This window comes from Gallus gallus, chromosome 3 (assembly GCF_016699485.2).
Source record: "Gallus gallus isolate bGalGal1 chromosome 3, bGalGal1.mat.broiler.GRCg7b, whole genome shotgun sequence".
Lineage (NCBI taxonomy): Eukaryota > Metazoa > Chordata > Aves > Galliformes > Phasianidae > Gallus > Gallus gallus.
In genome coordinates, this window is record NC_052534.1 from 2,498,961 (window position 1) to 2,518,759 (window position 19,799).

The following is a 19,799-nucleotide window of genomic DNA, read 5'->3' on the forward strand; positions in this document are numbered from 1 at the left end:
CTCTGAAGGTGATACTGAAACATGTTGCTTAGTTGAATTTGTGGCTCCATTAAGACACATAGATGGGGATAATCTGCTACTGCTGCTGTTTAGAATGACTTCAAACAAGCTCTGTAAGCAGCCTGTTTCCATTTCTTGAAGGCTTGTTAAAGCTTAAAGACTGAGCAAGAAATAAGTAGCACAAAAATGAACGTTACCTTTCCCATTCTGAACAGACCCTTTACATGCTGCAAGAGATTATTAATGTGATGTCTGTCACAGCTGTGTTTCAGTGGAGTTTGTTGACAATATTATCCGGGGCTGCTTTTTTACTTGGATGCTATCTGTGTACGAGGTGGTCTAGTGTGAGCCTGGCAGAGTGTAATGCCTAGCATGAGTTTGTTTAGCTTTCCTTGAGATTGCAGGTCATTTCTAGCAGTAATACTGCTTATTGCAGTTCACTTAACAATGCTATGTTATGACTATGGGTCTTAGTTAAAATCCATTCCTGACCAATACATAGCCACAGAAGATTACAATAATGCACTGGTACTGATTAGGAAGACTGTGACCTGCTTGGAAAACCTAAAGAAATCTACCATCAGCTTTCAGTTGAAGACTGCAAAAATTGCAGTCGGACAGTGATCTGGGAAGAAATCTTACTTAGGGTAGTAGATTTGTCTCAGTAAAAGTTACATACATTTGGATGGAAATGTTTCAGTCTTTTAACACTCCCCATACACACAGTCTAAAAATGCAGAAAAGATGCCTTTTATTGTATCAATAGCTGGTAACTTTATGGATCCGTTTCTGAGTCCAAAATGAATATCCAGATGTTTTTAAATCATTTTGAATCCTTTTTGTTTATTTACATGTACTTGTAGTCAGGAAGTTTGAACTGCAATTTGTGTGCGAAAATTTTAGGTTCAGATTCCTACCTTCCTACATCTCCACACTCCTTTTGGGATTTCATCACGGTGATGTAAATGATTATGAAACTCAAAATTGTTTCACAGTGTTTTGCTGTAGAAACACAGAATGTTAGTATTCTATGCTGCTAGCATATTTTGTTTTTATACTGCAATATAAGACATTGTTTCCCAGGCCTGTTATTTCACAGTGTCACCCATAATGTTCTAAATGCCCTCAAGCCTAGAAGAATGGTGACCACAGGGCACAGAAGGGAAAAGAGTACAGTGATGTTCTACAGTAATAAACCAAATACAAAATGTATATGGAAGACTGTCTAAAAATAGCTTGATTAACTCTACATGACAGTAAGTATACTGGGTCTGTGATGCAGCAAAAGCCTGGATTTCCTTTAGGTTAGCGTCTTCTTTTTAACAGCCAATGCCAGCCGAAGCTTTTGTATTTTGTATTATGTGCCATCTTTCAGTAAACTCTAAAAAAGCTGAATCAAAGTTCTAGCACATAAGACTGATATTTGATTTTGGTGGTGGTGGTGGTAAAAACACCATAGACTGTTTTCCAAATTCTGCTTCAAATTCTAAAGAGCTACATAACAGCTACCAAAAGGGTTTTACCACTCCTCTCTTTTCAACACAGAACTGACATTCTGCAGCATTTTCAGGCATTAACATGACATCATTTGAGAAACTGGTTCAATAGTCAGGGGGACTGCCTTTTCAGAAAGTATCATTTTCTTCTGTGGTTACTTGTGGTATAAAACTAGAATTAGCCAGTGAGCTTAGTAGTTTGATTCACTTGTATGATAATCTCCTGAGATCTAACATCTTGAAGAGGAGCTGCTAGACCCCTGTTGATTTCTGTCAAGTTGTGTATGGAAGAATGCACAGAAGGGGCTTAGGAGGTATAGTGAAGAATGAAGAAGAAAAGCCAAGAATTGATGTCCTATGTGCATTTACATATGTACTTCAGAAACGTGTAAACAGTAACTCACTTTCAGCTCCAAATGAACCCCTCTACAAAAGCCTCTCTGCAGAGATGATCTGGACACACAGGGTCTTCACACCCCAGATTCCTTGATGTGGATCATCTCTGGAGAAAAATGCTTGCTGCCATTGATTAGCCCTGCTCATGGGTATGGTTTGGTGAGTGTTAGATTGTTATCATATGTATATAGATCTACACATATATCTCTATATATACGCATACACATACTGGCACACTTTCAGATAAAGGATCATTAAGTACAGACTTTCTTCACCAGCTGCAATTCAGTAGTAACTTGTGCGTACACTAAAGCACAGATGAGCACATTCAGTAGCTCTGGGACATGTTCATGTTGCCCTCGAGTTTACTATGGGGCCCTAGGAGATCTCTAGGGCACAATAGAGGACCCTGGGTTCCATGGGATTGTTCTTCTGTGCTCTCAAGTACACTGACACCCCTCAGATACCTCTCAGGAAGGCTGGGAAGGCTCCTTGAGCACAAGGAGGTATTGAAGCAGTGGGATCTGATTAGCTGATAGGTGATTCTGTCAGTGGGATCTGATTAGCTCAGAGGTGGTTCTCTTAGTGGAAACAGATTGGCTGGGATTTGATTTCTCTGGGAGCACACTGGGTGGCTCCAGGAGGTCCTCAGAGTGTGCTGGGAGGCCTCTAGGGTGCCTTAGAGCACACTGTGGAGCTGATGGGAACACGAGGTAGGGGTGACCCTTTCATCTTACTCAGAAGCACTTACCAAGAAGTTCTGTAAGAACATTTGAGAGGGGTTAACTAGAAAGCTGTTGTGGGTAACAGAGGTGCTGCCATATGAATGTGGGTTTTAGAGCTCATAGCAGCCTGGGGTAAGCCAGGTCAGTTTTAGAGGGGCAATACTGGTGGAGGGTGTGGGGAGGTGACAAAAGCTGTGGACTGGCAGAGTACTCTGGCAGTAAAGGGTGAAGCAGGTGGGGACACTGTTTGCAGCAACTGGGAGGAAAGTGAATGGCCAGCAAAGTCAGAGTGCAGGGAAGGGGGCAGATGGCACAGTGGGGGGTTAGTCATGTGCAGGTGGTGGGGGAGAAGAGGGGTGACAGCAGGAGGTCACTATGTGGTCACTCTCAGGGGCGTCAGTAACAACATCAACCTCAAAGAGCACAATACAGAGCCCAAAGGGTTGTATCTGGGGGTGAAACTGAACAACATGGGGGAGTCTTGGGCCCATCCTCAAATGAGATGGATCTGGGGTGGGGGTTGCTGATACGGGGGAGGGAGACTCTCTCAGTGCCCCTCTGCAACAGCTGGGAATCCTGGTCCTTACCCAAAACGTTGCACGTGCATCACAACACTGATCTGCTTCTCCCTGGTGCTAGTGGGAACCAGCAAAACTAATTGCTGGTCAGCTGCTGAAGGTTCTCAGAGTGGTGCCACTGCAGGAGGGGATGAGGAGTGGTAATGGAAGGAGTGGTGGCAGCAGAACATCCCCAACCCACACCAAGTCTGCTGCTAACAGTTACCACGCTCTGCACCTCAATTACTACTGCTGCTGAGAAGCAAGTCCACTCCAGCAGGAAGTAAATAAAGCAACTTCCTGCAAGCTGCTCTATCCTCTGAGTCTTCCAGGTGGAGCTGCACATGCATGCTAAACAGCAGAAGCAGTTCTACTACACCTTCAGTTGCACTCTGACATCAGACCGTTTCCATGGCCTGGTCTCCCTTGGCAGTACTATGCATGCATGCGTTTTCCAGTGTTAAAGCAATTTTCTTTTGCCCATGGCACTGTCCCCTGAAGGAAGGGGTCTTGCTGTGCCAAACAGTAGATGGAAGGGGGCTTGTTGAGCCGAAACACAGAAGGAAGGGAGCTTGCTGGGCCAAAATCCAGAAGGAAAGGGGCTTGTTGTGCTGAAAAGTAGATGGAAGTGGACTTGCTGGATTGTAATACAGAAGGAAGGGGTCTTGCTGTGCCAAATTGCAGAAGGAAGGATGTTTTCCTCTGCGGAAAAAATGGTAGGGGACATCTCCCTGTTGTGCTGACATACAGAAGGAAGTAGGCTTGCTCTATCAAAACGCAGAAGGAAGGGGACTTGTTTGGTCAAAAGTCAGAAGGAAGGGGGCTTCCTGGGCCAAAAACCTGAAGGAAGATGGCTTGCTGGATAGAAATACAGAAGGAACGGGTCTTACTAGGGGGAAGGGGACAAAATGAGGGCCACTGAGGTTGAGCGGGTAGTTCGAGGGCTCATACCAAACTGGATGGGCGAAGAGGGTGGAGTACAAAGTAGGGTAGGGGGATGCTGTTGTTCTAGGGGATCCTAGATCTTCTATAAAGGTGGTGAGATGGAAAGCCCAACTGAAGTGCCTTTTTACCAATGCATTAAGCCTGGGAAATAAGCAGGACAAGTTGGAAACCATGATGCAACTGGAAAGTTATGACCTTGTTGCTATCACAGAAACATGGTGGGATGACTCCCACAACTGGAATACCACCATTGAGGGGTATTGGCTCTTTAGAAGGGATAGACAAGGTAGGAAGAGTGGGGGAGTTGCCCTTTATGTCAAAGTGTATATACTGTGAGGAGTTCCCTCTGATAAACAGTCAGGAACAGGTCAAGAGCCTGTGGGTTACAATTAGGGACAGCTGATGATAGGGGTTGTCCTAAAATAATAGTGCGTGCACGTGTTTGTGTGCAAGGATGGACTTGCATATGTATGTGCACAGGGATGTGCAAAGAAGTGGGGTTGCACAGTTGTGTGTGTGCATGTGGGAGTATGTGAAAGGATGGGGTGGTACACGTGCGTGCGTGCATGTCGGGAATGTAAGGACAGGATTGCACGTGTGTGCACAGTGTTGTGCAAAGAGGTGGGACTGCACACATGCACATGCAGATAAATGTTTCCAGGATGGTATTTGCATGTGAATGTGCAAAAGGGTTGCATTGCACACGTGTCTGCATTTACATATATGTCTACATAATCATGGATGGGAGCATCGTGGTCTTTGCACATGGCTGCATGGTTTTGCATACATTTGCATGCACATGGATGGTGTGTGCACACAGGTGTGCAAAGATGTGCTTGCATGTGTGTGTGAATGCACAGGTATGTGTGAGAGTACAACTTTGCACTTGTGTGTATGGTTCTGCACACGTGCATTCAGATGTGTGTGCAAGGCTGTGCTTGCACATGTCTGCATGCTAAGGGAGGCATGCAAGGTGCTATTTGCAAGTGAGCATGCCAAGGTGGCCCATGTGGGTGTGTGTTCATATGTGTGTGAAAATATGGTCTTGCACAGCTATGTGCAAAGGGATGGGGTTGCAATGTCTGTGCATGGGTTTGTGCAAGGGCAGGGTTGCACAGGTTGATCACAGATATGCAAAAGGGTTGAGTTGCACATGTGTTCATGCATGTGTTTGGCTGTGTTTGCACATGGAAGTGCAAAGGGATGGTGATGTATGTGTGTGAGAGTATGCACATGCTTGTGTGGATGGGTTCAGTGCACACAGATATGCAAAGGGGCAGGGCTGCACACGTGTGTGCATATTTGTGCATGTATGTGTATGGACGTGCATGTGTGTGCAAAGGTAGGCTTGCAAATGTGTGCATACATATCGGTGTGTGTGTGCCAGGAGGTGTTTGAACATGGATGTGTCATTTTGCACGTGTGTGTACATGCGTGTAGATGTATGTGTGTGCCCATGGATGTCAGCAAAGGTGATCTTGCACATGTGTGCATGTGTTTGTCTGTGGGTGTGTGCAGGTGTGTGGATACATGTCCGTGTGCATGTACAGGGGTGTGTGCAAATCAGTGTCTGCATGTCAGTGCTTGTTTCTTCATATGCGTGTGCATGCACAGGGGTGCACCAGCACTGCCTTGGAAGAGTTTTCTGGGGAAGGCAGAACTCACACAGGAGTACTGGAGAGCACAGGGTCGGGAAGTACAGCTCCACAGCACTGCGCTCTGCACAACAGCCTACAGGACAGCATGGAGCACCGCTGTGTCAGGGTGTTGGGACACGGGGATGAAGCACTGCACAGAACACACGTTCACACACAGTCAGCCAAAGCAAGCTTTTAAGCACTGTATTGCACAGCTACTGATCCGGTAAGAGATCCCAAAAGGACCATCAGCCAGCACAGCTCAGATTGGACATAAGGTGCAGGACTGGTTGGCTCAGGGCCTTGTGGGAATCCCCATGGAGGCAGCGGTGTCCTTTGCTTGAGTTACCTCACCCTGCTGCCCTCCTGAGATGTCTGCATGCCCTGAGCTGGATCATGCACTCTACGCGTGGCCAACGCGTGAATGCATGGTGCAGCATAGGGGGGGCAGCCAATCCACAACTTGTTGCTGGTGCCTCCTCACTGTTACCAAAACACAATCCTGGCCCCATTCCTTCATTGTTGCAGTGTGATTTCTGTGCACTGTACAGTTTGTTCTGCATGTGGGTCTTCAGATAGTTACAGTTTCATTACAGTTACTGCATCTGCAGCTACACTCATGACACCGAAGTTCGGTTCAGTTCAGGCAGTAGTTTGTTGGAAGGTTCCCCTCGGGCAGTCACACAGTCTGTACACAGACACTCAAACCAGGAGAACAGCATCAGCTTGTTTTTGGAGAGGGATGGATGCGGCCAGAGGTGGTGCTCCTGGAACACTGCCACCTGTGCAGGGCTCGGCGAGGAGCCCAGGTTGTTGCCACTGCCCACTCACTCACTTCTGGGGGATTGCCGGCACAGGGAACACTTGGGACCGGTACTGAGGCGGTGACACGTGGCAGTGCTGCTCTGGATGAGGTGGTCAGTGTGGGGACGGTCATTGAAGTTCCGCAGAGTCTGCAGGTGACGTTGTGGCAGATGGTGGGCACAGTGACAGCCAGCATATCCCCAGGGTGGACGGTCACACTGAAGCTGAAGTCTGTGAAAGGAGAATGGTGTCACCTTTTGTTGAGGGATGGCTCCACAGCCAAGAGGGCCATGGGTCTCTTGAACAGTTGTACAAGCAGAACAGGCCTAACTGTTGGGGTAACAGGTGGGGTTAAGGGTGGTACAATGGGAGGGGGGACTGGGTCATGGGTTTCCTGGGCGGTCGCGTGTCACGGTATATAACGGCTTGTTGCGCAGCAATAAATTGCCACATGAGCTACACTCCGTGAGTGCGTCTCTTGTGTCCCTGCATGCAGAGGTGCAGACGCAGCGGTTGACTCTTGAGGATCTGCAATGGCCTACAGAATCCTTCCAGGGCCACTTGTACCTGCACTGATTCCTGAACTAACATGTGCAGGGCTTGTGGGTTCAGTTCAACCATGATCTGCTCTGGCTCGTATCCAGCCACAACTACTGTTTTTGATCTGGCCCAGGTGATAGCCAATGATAAAAGGGTACCCCACTGGGGAAGGGCAACTGAAGCAGGGGTCACATACCCAAATAAGAGGGGATTACCTGAAATTTGCTGGTGCAGAATTATAATAGCCCCATCCTTTTGAAACAGAATATGGGCCTCTATTGGACACCCAACCTTGGACCTGTTCCAGAAATAACAACAGGAGATGACGATGGTGAGCTAGTAACTCCTGTGGAGCCGCCAAGTTGGTGTCGCCGCAAAGCAAGCCTTGTGAACTGCTTGAACTCAGCTGGAGTGATGGGAATGAATTGCCACAGCCACTGCAGGGTGCTGACCAGCTGCTGGAGTTGATGCAAGGTCGTGACCTGTGTTGTGGGCACCAGCAGTTTTTGTGGCAGGACCATCCGTTCTGTCAACTTCGTTCCCAGATACGAATAGGGAGCAACATGTTGAGTCTTGTCCTTGCCTATCCTTAGACCGAAACCCCTCAATGTCACACCCACACACTCATATAAGTTTTCGGGTAGTGCAGGAGCTGCTAGCAGCAAATCATCCATATAGTGGATGATAAGAAGACCCAGCCAAGTGTCACGCACAGCCTTGAGGGTGTGCTGCACAAACATCTGACATATTGTTGGTGAGTTTTTCATACCCTGGGGGAGTATTACCCACTCATAACGTTTAGCTGGTTCTGCATTGTTGATTGATGGAATGGTTAGCGCGAAACGCTTACAGTCATTGGGATGAAGGGGAATGCTAAAGAAACAACCTTTAAGGTCAGCTACAAGACACTGGCAATCTTTTGGTACCATGGATGGGAGTGGCAGCCCTGGTTGTAAGGCTCCCATGGATTCCATTGAATCGTTTACCTTGCATAAGTCATGCAAAAACCGCCACTTGCCTGGACTTTTCTTAATGACAAACACGGGACTATTCCAGGGGCTAGTGGAGGGAACCAAGTGGCCCACTTGCACCTCCGCTTCAACAAGTTCATGCAGCGCGGTGAGCTTCTCTTTCATTAAGGGCCACTGGGGTGTCCAGATAGGCAAGTCAGATCGCCACTGCAATCACCAGCAAGGGACCTCCCCAGTGGCCCCCACCAAAAACCCTGTGGGGCTCCTATGTTGATGGTGGCCCCCATGGCAGCCAGGACATCCCGTCCGAGCAACTCAAAGGGAACACTGAGGATAAAGGGACGTAAGGGAGCAGAAGTCACCTCGGTGCCATCCTTTTCCTCCCAAGAAATAGTGACTGGCAGTGCACTCCGATAGCCTGTAATAGAGCCACCTACTCTACCCACCACGTTGACTTTGCTATCTAACGGCCAGGTGGATGGCCAATGTGAGGCTGATATTGTCGTTACGTCGGCCCCTGTGTTCACAGTACAGGCCATACGAATAGATGGTGGACAGGGGGCAAGTAACCCGTGAACGCGGACACTTATGTCAACATATGGTCTGTCATGAAGGGGCATTGTGAGAGCAACAAGGGATACCTGTTCCTGGGCCAGCGCAGCTAGCGTCTCTGGGAACGCAACAAGGTGTCCGTCCTTCGTGGGTTGCTATAGAGGGACAAGGACCCCTGAATCCAGGGCCCCCAATCCCACCACCCAGCAGTCTGCAGGCAGGGTGCAGCCTTTTATTGACAGCGATGTAGGTGTTTTATTGCTCTCCCTTCCCGCTCTTTCCCAATGAGCTTTTATTGAAACTCTTGGTCGGGACCTGGCACACTTGGGCTGACTCCGAGGCAGGCTTCCAACTTTGCTGAGCCTTCCCCGTCTTGTCTGGCCCAGCTTTCTTGTTTCCCTGATTGACAGGTTTTCCCCGCCCCCTTTGTGGGCAGCTTCGGGTGATATGCGAGCCCCCACACACCCAGCAGCACAAGTGCCGCCCCGCCAAGTTAAGAGGCCCTGTTGTTCCCTTATTAGGGCGTTCTCGAGCTCTGTGGTCGGGCGCCTTGCAGTTGTAGCAGCCAGAAGAACCAGAGACCTGTGCAGCAAACACCTGCAAGGCGTGCACCACCGGCTGAGCCTCTTGAGCTCTACCAAAGTTGCACCCACGCTGAATAAGCTCGCCAGCTGTCGCGGAGGAAAGAAGTGATGCTAAGGCTGTTTTGAACGCAGGAAGGGCCCCAGACCGCAAGCACTCGCGAAGCACAATATCCTGTGCCTCGGCTGGGAGATTGCTCCCCACGATAGCAGTCTGCACCCAATCTGCAAATCTGCCAAAGTGTTCATCGGGTCCCTGCCTGATATGAAGATAACTGGGGGAGCCAGTCAATAAGGAGTGCATGCGCTCCAGAGCGGTGCGACTCAACTGGGCAGATGTAATAATCACAGCGGCAGGGAGGTTCAGCTGGTCCTGGGGAGTCAACCCTGTTTCAGCACCCATTAACATATCTAGCATGGCTCCATGTGACGGGTGCGCTGGGTCTCGGGCTGCTAATATCACCTTTTCCCCCTCCTCATGCAAGATAGCCTCATAAATGGGAACCTGGGCATGCTCTAGCAACCTGGCGCCAGTCAAAGATTAACGGGCCTGCCATACTGATAGTATCAAGGAAAAGCTGTGCAGTTGAGCCCATAACGCCACCCTCCACCACCGCCTTCTTCAGCTGCATAAGCATTTTGTAATCTACAGGGCTCCAATGTCTCTGTCCTTGCGGGTCATTTATCACCGGGTATTGTGAAACACTGAGAGGAATTGGTTCAATCTCACAGCCATCTAGCAGACAATCACAGGCGTATATGGGGATCTCCCCATAGCAGTGCCTTCAGGCATTTCCTTGCAGCCCTGCAAGTGCTGATTTTCTGGTCCCTCTCCCTTGTATCACCCATCCCTGTGATCAAAAGCCCTCACCATTCTTAGTTTAAAATCTCCCTTGTGAAGCTGCCATCCTACTGATGAAAATATCCTCACCTCCCTTAGGGAGGTGGGTCTCATCCCTTCCAAGCAGACACCAATCCGCAAATAGATCCTGCAGACACAGAACCCAAGGCCCTGCCACCAGCGCCAGTCCTGCAGCCAAGGTCTGGCGCACACCACCAGTGCCCTCCTTTCACACCTGTCCCACAGCACCACATGGGCCCCCACACCTTGGACTACCAGCCCGAGATCTCTGCAGTCGCTTTTGATGCAGTATTACCTGTGCCCACCTTTCTTCCTGGTCACCTCACATGGTGAACCACACAAGGTGTAAGGTTGGGTGGACTGCATTCATCACTTGGAGGCATCTCAGCCTCCTCACCAGCACTGAGGTCGGTAGAGCTGCAGTGGAGCTGTGAGCCCTTCTGTGGGCCAGGAGCGTCCTCTGCTGCCAGGAGTCTCCAGCTTCAGTCCATCATGAGATGAGAGGCTGTGCCACGGGGCTGCAGTGAGCCTGCAGCTCAGAAAAGCCCTGAGCACTGCAGAGACAAGCAGGCAGTCTGTGATGCCTTCAGAGCGTTATTCACCAACAGTTACAAACACCTGCAAAAGCAAATAAGAACCATGTTCTGTAGTGATAAGAATGCACAGCTTAGCAGACAGGAGCGTAGGGCTTAGGAGAAAGTTGTATTTCAGAGATTGGTAGGGAATTTCACATCACACAAAGGCACCAAAAGAAGAGTTTCTAACAGCAGAGTTATCCAGGAGTCCAAGCAGGCAGTGCTGGCACATTTGGTACATGACCCCAGAACAAGGCAGCTTACTATGAGGCATCAGGCAGTGCGGATGAGACACGCTTTATGGACAGGTCATTCTTTAATAGGTACCGTTCCAATGGCAGCAATTAATTGAGAGCAAAGGCTTGACACACAAACCTGATGGTTTACACTCCCACCAGTCAAGGCAGATAGACCAAGACTATGAGGCTGACCTGTAACCAGGCTTGGGACACAGCCTTGAGAAAGGAGGAACGCTGATGGCGAATGGGAGCTGACTGACTAGAAGAGCCACAAATATTCTTGGGAACAAGTTGGCTGGGCTGCTTAGCAGGGCTTTAAACTAGATATGATGGGGGAAGGGGATGTACTGGGTGACAAAGAAGCGCGTGGGAATGCTTTCACCTTGGGAGGTGGTAAGGGAAAACCCAAGTCTTGTCCTGGAGGTATTAGGGAGGGCTCCTCTGGTAAGGCAATGAGGCCAATAGCCAAGCTGAAGTGCCTCTATACCAGTGCACGCAGCATGGGAAATAAACAGGAGGAGCGAGAAACCATCATGGAATTGGGAAAGTATGACCTAATTGCTATCACGGAAATATGGTGGGATGAATCCCACAATTGGAATACCCTGATTGAAGACTACAGGCTTTTGAGAAGGGATAGACAGGGTAGGAGGGGTGGCAGAGTTGCCCTCTATGTTAGGAAGTGGATAGATTGTGAAGAGCTGTGTCTGAGGAACAGCCATGATCAGGTTGAGAGTTTGTGGGTAAAAATCAAGGATCAGTCCAGCAAAGGGCATCTATTGGATGGGGTCTGCTATAGGCCACCAGATCAGGAGGAGGCTGTGGATGAGACCTTCTTGCTTCAGCTACAGGTGGTGTCACACTTGCAGGCTCTTGTCCTGATGGGGGATTTCAACCATGCTGGGATAGCAGCATGGTGGGTGGCAGATAATACAGGAGATTCCTGGTCCAGGTAATAGATGAAAGGTAGTGGAGAGCTGGCTTCCTCAGACATAGAAAAAGCTGAGGTACTCAATCAGTGCTTTGCCTCAGTCTTCATGGGTGGTTAGGATTCCCCCGGCTGCCAGGACCATGAGCCTCTAGGTGAGGGTGTGAGGAGTGGCTTCTGTCCCACTATAAGGGTGGAACAAGTCCGAGTCCTCCTCATGAAACTGAACGTATATAAGTCCATGGGGCCAGATGATATACATCCCAGGGTTCTGAAAGAGATGGCTAATGTGGTTGACGAGCCACTCTCCATCATATTTGAAAAATCATGATTGTCTGGTGAAGTCCCCAGTGATTGGAAAAAGGGAAACATTACTCCCATTTTTAAGAAAGGGAGAAAGGAAGACCTGGGGAACTACAGGTCAGTGAGCCTCACCTCTGTGCCTGGGAAGATCATGGAGCAGATCCTCCTAGAAGCTGTGTTAAGGCACATACAAGATAAAGAGGTGATTCGAGACAGCCAGTGTGGCTTCAGCAAGAGCAGATCATGCCTGACCAATATGGGGGCCTTCTATGATGGAGTGAGGGCTTCGGTGGATGAGCGAAGGGCAATGAATGTCATCTACCCAGACTTCTGCAAGGCCTTTGACATGGTCCCTCACCACATCCTTCCCTCTAATTGGAGAAGTGTGGATTTGATGGATGGACTGTTCAGTGGATTAGGAATTGGCTGGCTGAACGTAGCCAAAGGGTTGTTGTCAAGGGTTCTGTGTCAGGGTGGAGGCCGGTCACAAGCGGTGTCCCTCAGGGGTTGGTCTTGGGACCAGTGCTCTTCAACATCTTAATCAATGACATAGACAATGGCATTGAGTGCACCCTCAGCAAGTTTGCAGATGACACCAAGCTGAGTGGTGCAGTTGATATGTTGGAAGGAAGGGAAGCCATCCAGAGGGACCTGGACAGGCTGGAGAAGTGGGCCCACGAGAACCTAATGAGGTTCAATAAGGCCAAGTGCAGCGTGCTGCACTTGGGTTAGGGCAATCCCAGGTGTTTATACAAACTGGGGGAAGATCTCCTTGAGAGCAGCCCTGCGGAGAAGGACTTGGGGGTCCTGGTAGATGAGAAGCTGGACATGAGCCAGCAGTGTGCGCTTGCAGCCCAGAAGGCCAACTGTGTTCAGGACTGCATTAAAAAAAGGGGTGGCCAGCAGGGAGAGGGAGGTGATTGTCCCCCTCAGCTCTTGTGAGGCCCCATCTGGAGTACTGCATCCAGGCCTGGGGCCCCCAGTACAGGAAGGACGTGGAGCTCTTAGAGTGCGTCCAGAGGAGGGCCACTAAGATGATCAGAGGGCTGGAGCACCTCTCTTATGAGGAAAAGTTGAGAGAACTAGGCTTGTTTAGCTTGGAAAAGAGAAGGCTCTGGGGAGACCTCATTGTGGCCTTCCAGTACTTGAAGAGAGCATATAAACAGGAGAGGGAACAGCTGTTTATGAGAGTGGATAGTGATAGGTCAAGGGGGAATTGTTTTCAACTGAGACAGAGAAGGTTTAGGTTGAATATTAGGAAGAAGTCTTTCACACAGAGGGTGGTGACACAATGGAACGGGTTGCCCAAGGAGATTGTGGATGCCCCATCCCTGAAGGTGTAGGAGAGTGGCTCAGGGAGCAAGGATTTGTGACCTCGAGTGCTATGTGCACAACCCAGGCTATGAGACCTTGAAGCTGTCAAAGCAGGAAGAAAAACTGAAGCTTCAGTTAAGATAAGGGGGTAGCTAGCCTGGGAAGAGATCAAGACAGTGGAATGCGAAGAACAGTGAAAAAAGCCGTGTGATAATTAATGCTGTACCAATGCTATGCGAGCAAGACACATGATTTCTGTGTGCTAACCAATCATAAGTTGCCATGTGTATCCTGTATTTCTGTATAAGTATGAGCTGATTTGGGCAATAAATCGGAGTTTCCACCATTACTTCTGTGAAGACGTGTGGATTCATTCAGGCCGTCTTCCTTGAAGTTGGAGCTTTACAAGGACCATGGGGGTGTGGCACTGATGGAAGTGATTAGTGGGCATGGTGGGAATGGGTTGGCGTTGGATTTGGTGACCCTAGAATCATTTAGGTTGGAAAAGACCACTATGACATCAAATTTGATTGTATTTTAGATGATTTTTTTTTTTGGAGGGGTTTAATTATCTTCCAAAAGCTGAAGCCAGGCTCCATTCTCTCCATATAATGACAAAGTTAATGCTTCCTTCTGCAAATTCCTACATTCTGCATCCAAATTTGCTTCATTTGACAGGATTTACTGGTAAATGCAGAGGGACAGCTTGTAAGGAAATAACAAAGCTTGTATAGATTTGGTTAAAGCTAGTAAAACAAGGCTTTTTTTACTAGCGTAAAATGGAACTGCCATTACCCAACCAGAGCATTAATTAATCAAATTCACTACTCATAGCAATTAGTGAGAGAAAAACAAACAAACAAACAAACAAAAAACTGAGAAAAATCCTTATGATCCCCTCCTTCCCATAACAAAGGACATACACCAGGAATCCTTCAATCCTCACCGCCACAGAGCTTCAGCAGAACTTTCCTGTAGTCTCCTGAGCAGTCTCCCTGGGAATATAAAGGTGAATAAATGAGAAGAAAGAAGGGAACAGTGGAGAATAGAGAGAGGAGCAGGGACAATAAAGAGGAGAGGAGAGAGGGAAAGGAGAGAAAAGATCGAGCAGAACAAAGAAAAAAGGGAAGAGAGGAGCTTCTAAGGGGGAAGAACAGAAGAGTGATGAACGAACGAGAGGGGGGAAGAAAGAGGGCAAAACAGAAGAGACGATACGTGTAAGGAGAGCTGATCTAAAAAGGGCAAGGGAAAGAAAGAGAGGGCGGGAAGAACAGAGGGAACAGCAGAAGAGGGAAGGGCAAATGGAGGAAGAAGGGAAGGAATGGTGCAGAGAAAAGAGGGAGAAGAGTGCAGAAAAAAAGAAAGTAGAGGAGATGAAGAGAGAAGGCCAGAGCAAACTGAGTTACTGAGAAAAGAAAAAGGAATATGAATAATTTTTAAGTTCTACTAAAGCTGAATTCTTCTTAAGACACAGAATTCTTTTGCAGTGTTTGTATTCTTCTAGACAATTTAAGAAGATTCAGGAACATTTTCAATTTGTTTTTGTAATGTCTGCTTAATCTCAGCTACTCTAAAATACCCAAGAGGTATCAAGGGGGGATCATCTCCTTAAAGGCACTCAGCAAATCCCACTTTTTGTGTCTAAGATCAACAAGTTTACCTTAATGAAGGAGTAGATAGACTTCCCATACATAGTCAGGAATTCTCTTCTGATATCCAGTACATCTATTTCGGAGCAGGACACCACCACTCTGATAAGAGTGTTGTCATCTGTTTCCAGGCCCTAGAAAGCAAAGCAACCACGTACAGCTACCATCACCAACAGACACAAAGGTTTCAGTGCCCGGTCTTGTGCAGGAGCTGTTCTTACTTAGAGCATTTTTGCATTAATGGAGTGATCCATTAGCAGCTTGCTCCTGAGTATTACCCTGACGTGCAGAAAAGCCTGAGCTTTCTAAGAAAAGCCAGTTTCCTGACTGGCTGCAGCTCCCTTCTCTTGACTGCCATGATGCTGCTGACTCGAGCATGAAAATGCAAGAAAGAAGCAAGCTATCTTACTCCACAATCTGTTTACCTCCATGGATTTATACAGTCTTTCAGCAAAGTACACAGGCTTGTTTCACATGCACTTTACTGTAAGGAGAGACAAGAACAAGAGAATTAAGGTCAGTAAAAGCAGGAGGTTTTCCACACCGCTGCAGCACTTTCATGGTGCAGGTGTTTCTTCTGTCAAGATGCAACTCCAGGCTAACAAACAGCAGGCGCAGTGCAGGCATTCAGTCAGTGACACGCTGGGAGCAGGCGCATAGCGCAGGGCAGCGCCACGGGCAGCCGAGCCGGGACCATCCGGGACGCGCGCGGTGATGACGCAATGACGGCGCGACGACGGAGGGAAAGGCCCCCGCGCGGAGTGCCCGCCCCCCCCGGCGGACCGACCAATGGGAGCGCGGAGGAAAAGGGGCGGCCGCGGAGCTGGAGCCGCCATGATGGCACCAGCGGGATGGTGGAGCTGTGGGGTTCTGTGCGAGGAAAGCGGTGCTTCGTCGCCCTACGTCCCCGCCGCCGCCTGCCCTGTGCCTCGGGTGTCGCCGGGCGGTCAGGGGAAGTCGGCGCAGGGGCACCTGCTGGCCCTATTCGTCCCTCGTCAGAATCCAGCCATCCTCCGGAGGGGGTACCGAGCTGTCCTCCGTCGTTGCAGCGGGGCACTGCTGGGCTGTGAGAAGCGGCGGCTGACCACGAGCAGCGGAACCCTCCCAGTCTCCGGCAGCAGCTCCTGGCTGAGCCGGGCAGCCCTGAAAGAGAGGGACTGATCCCACGGGTCGAGACGTGTTCAAGCCTGGCAGAGGTTCAGGCGAGCGCCTTCGGTTCTTGCTTGGCTCAAATCAGCAGCAGCGAGTGCTGAGTTCCTGCCCCGCAGGTGGAGTCCTCAACTGCTGTTTTCCGTATCCCTTTCTGTCCCCGTGCTGAGCTCCCGGAGCTTCATGAAGCCTACACGGAGCCACTTCATGTTGGCCCCAAAGAGGGAAGCTGTTGGAAATATCCAAATAATTTATCAGGACGGTACCTCTGATAAAGCAGATTTTATTCGCAATTGCAATGGCAGGCCTCCTGCAAGCAGGAGAGCACACAGAAAACAGCATTACATCTTTTACGCTCTATTACTCGATGCTTATCTCTTTCTTCCCTGGTTCCTCATTGGCTGAGTACTCCAGGTTCACAATCTTCCCGATGCTCATGAGGATACTGGCTGAACATAAATTGTTGCTAGCTAAGCATATATTGCTATTTAATTAACTTCTCACACTTGGTCAGTCAATACTAGATCATTATTCTTGGACACCTGCTGTCCTTGGATAGAGATAAATTGGGAAGGATAGGTGTAGGGGAGTATCAGTTGTGTTCTTCCTAATCCGGAAGAGGGACAGCTTGACCTTGTGTAGAGGCCCCTTTGGGTTGTTATTTTGCTGAGGGCCTCTTGACAAAACAGGGTAGTCAACACTATATAGTCAACAATAGTCAAATACAAGAGTTACAATTTCTGTACTTATTAATTATTTCATCTTAACTACTAAGCATGCATAAATATAGAAAGTTTACCTAAAGGACAAGTGATGGAGTGATGGGGATTATTCAAGACCCCCTTTTTACTGTAATGAAAAGAATCTCAAAAAGAATTGTTAGTACCAATAAATGACACTAGATGACAGCAGAGACCATAAAATACTAATTTTGCTGGTCTTAAATGCAGAAACATTTCATTCCCACAAAGCTGCAAGAGGGGAACGATTGTTAGGATGGCAACTGGTTGGGAATATGGTCATTTATCTGCTTATTGCTCTGTATGTTAAATGATTAAATGTTTAGCATTCATTTTTCTACATTTCTGCCTGCAGTTCATTCTGCAGCTCCAAAGACCCCCCCATGCCCACCTCTGGGTAAGGATGGGGCAGCACAAATGGCAGTGTCATAGGACTGCAACCTCCAACCCTGTTCCTCCCCCCAGAATCCCCTCCCCTCCTTAGCGCTGTGTGGGAAATGGTTGGGGTGGGATTCTGGGACTGCTGGGGCAGCTCAGTCTGCAGAAGAGGAGGCTCAGGGGTATCCCAGGCATGGCCATCAGTCCCTGCAGGGAGGTGCAGAGAGGACGGAGCCAGGCTGCACCCAGTGGTGCCCAGCAGCAGGACCAGAGGCACTGGGCACACACTGCAGCACAACAGGTTTCCCTTTATGTCACCCCTGAGCCCCCATATTGGGTCAATGTCATTGGATATTTTTGCCAGTGATCACGATGCAGGACATGAATGCATCCTTGTGAAATCCACCGGGCATCCTAAGGCATGAGGTACTACTGGCACTCCTGAGGTTTTTAAGGGGCAGCAGGGAGGGCTCAGGGCAGTAGCTGGGGGCTCTTGAAGGGACTTTGAGGTGCTGTGGGTTCAGAATTGTTTTTTCCTCCCGTTTCACACATAAGGTGGCAGTTTGGCTCAGTACCTCGAGGTGGCAGCAGGACCCCCAGCAACAGATAAGTCCGCTGCCCAGAGCCCCGTGTATGGCTGTGAGAATGATGGAGGGTGTAATAAATGTAGCACATGCACAGGGCTTATGATTACTGTGACACAGGGATGACATATTCATATATCCTTTCTATTATATTGCCAGATAGTATTTCAGTGTTAAAGAGATACGAATCATCGGAGAGTATTCCGTTGTAGTTCAAGCCTAACAGGGGACCATCCTGTAACAAAATACAGAGTGCGCCTTAAACGTTGTCATTCAATTTAGTTCCCTAAAGCAAAGCAAAGCAAAACAAACACAAAAACACAACAGCTCATCTCCTCCCCCTAAGATATTGAGTGAAAGTCTCCCACCTGCCTCCTTTCACAAATTGCATGGCGGTTTTATGGAAAACAATTGGTTAAATTGCAAACTAAACTAAACTCCTATTTTCTATAATTATGAGACGTATTGTGAGTCCAGAAAGAAAATCCCTACTGCAGAGACACACAAAACCATGAGCATTTCCAAAAGAGGGCACCAGATACACGCTTTTAAACTGCATTTCTACTGCTTTCTTGAGCCTATTTCGTCCTGCTTTCCAGGCAATTTCCTCCACAACAGATACGGACCACCCTAAATGGAAAGTACTCACATTTTGGCTATCGTATGTCGTGCTTTTTGACACCAAAACCTGCCTTTTTTTTTTTTTTTTTTTTTGTGTGTGTGTGTGTGTGCTGGAATAATCTCCTTTTTATTAAAATTGGCTGTGTGAAAGGGAGTCATCGATATTTCACCGTGTTATTGCATTCACACCCACAGCTGAGTAGCATAGATATGGTTTTACTGTTGGGTTCCTGACTGCTCAGCCAGTTTTGTTCTTTGTTCTCCCTGGCTTCTCCTTGACTCAGAAGAGTCGTAGGCAAGTTAGAGGTTAGAGTTCCTTTTTTCCTGTACTGTAGGGCTTTGCCTCCAGTTTTGGCTTTGTTTATATCACAAGGTATCAGATAGCAAATTAAGTTCAAGTCAGTGCAGCTGATGCACTGGACAGCAGCAACATTCCTTATGGTGCTTAGTCTCTAGAGATCACACCATATACTAGACCAATCTAGGAGAAGTTACACTCTCCTGTGCAGATCCTACATAACTTTTCCACAACCCCTAAGGACTCTTGTAAGAGTTTGGAACTCAAGCCCAGCCTCTTCCAAATGCTGAAAGAAAAAACAACAGCTGTTAAATTTCCTTTACGTTTCTTGCATCTTACAGTACATATGGTTTAGAAAACTCTGTGACAAGCTTAACATGGAATGGTCTTCCTAGCCTCAAGCAGCAGAAGTAACTTCTCCCAGCTAGGTAGGGAATTATCCATTTTTCCTATATAAAAAAGACAAGAATGTTTACATGGTAACTGAATGTTTACAATCTGACATCCACTGTAAATCCACCAGGTTCAAACAGCAGTCAGATAACATAAATGAGAAAGAAACATGAAAGTACTCCTTTTTACTTCCCAGGCTTTAATCTTCATTAAATCTTGTTCTGCTGTGGAGAACAGGTAGAAGCAATTCACTTGCATGGACAAGGGGTGCAGCCTGGTTCCGCCCCTCCCTAAACTCATTTAAGGGCTGTCTGCTCCCAGGGAAGGAGCTCAGTTGGATATCTGCTCTTTTGTATTGTTTTGTGTGTTCTCTTCCTCAGAAAGTAGTAAGTAGTTCTGTGGTTATTTGCTAGGTTGAGACCTTTGTGTTTCTTGGGTAATTTAAAGCTGTGATTGCTAATGTCTATGTCTGCAGTTGCTGCCCCATGGAGTCTCCTCCTGGTTGATGATGGCAGTTGGTATCTATGGGGTGAGAGGAGTCTGCGTAAAAGTGGTGGTACTT

The 19,799-nt window shown here is 48.2% G+C and overlaps 1 protein-coding gene and 1 long non-coding RNA gene across 3 annotated transcripts; one reads left to right on the forward strand and one right to left on the reverse strand.

Annotated features, from left to right (window-relative positions):
- Window positions 1-5,934: 5,934 nt before the first annotated feature.
- LOC771303 lies at window positions 5,935-15,441 on the reverse strand. Of its 2 annotated transcripts, XR_006938862.1 has the most exons (5): window positions 15,296-15,441; window positions 15,086-15,208; window positions 14,372-14,420; window positions 10,362-10,684; window positions 5,935-6,791 (listed from the first exon to the last, which is right to left on the reverse strand). It is a non-coding gene; the product is annotated as an annexin A4-like (long non-coding RNA). The 2 variants fall into 2 exon arrangements; XR_006938861.1 differs by having other exon boundaries at window positions 5,935-10,684.
- A 154-nt stretch (window positions 15,442-15,595) lies between these two features.
- On the forward strand, window positions 15,596-16,762 carry LOC124417848. Its single transcript, XM_046939332.1, has one exon. The coding sequence runs from the start codon at window positions 15,864-15,866 to the stop codon at window positions 16,233-16,235; it is 372 nt and encodes a 123-aa protein (XP_046795288.1). The 5' UTR covers window positions 15,596-15,863; the 3' UTR covers window positions 16,236-16,762.
- The last annotated feature ends 3,037 nt before the right edge of the window (window positions 16,763-19,799 follow it).

Bases quoted from the DNA above. Each gene is read 5' to 3' on its own strand.
- LOC124417848 (XM_046939332.1), top strand. From the start codon at position 15,864: ATGGGAGCGCGGAGGAAAAGGGGCGGCCGCGGAGCTGGAGCCGCCATG.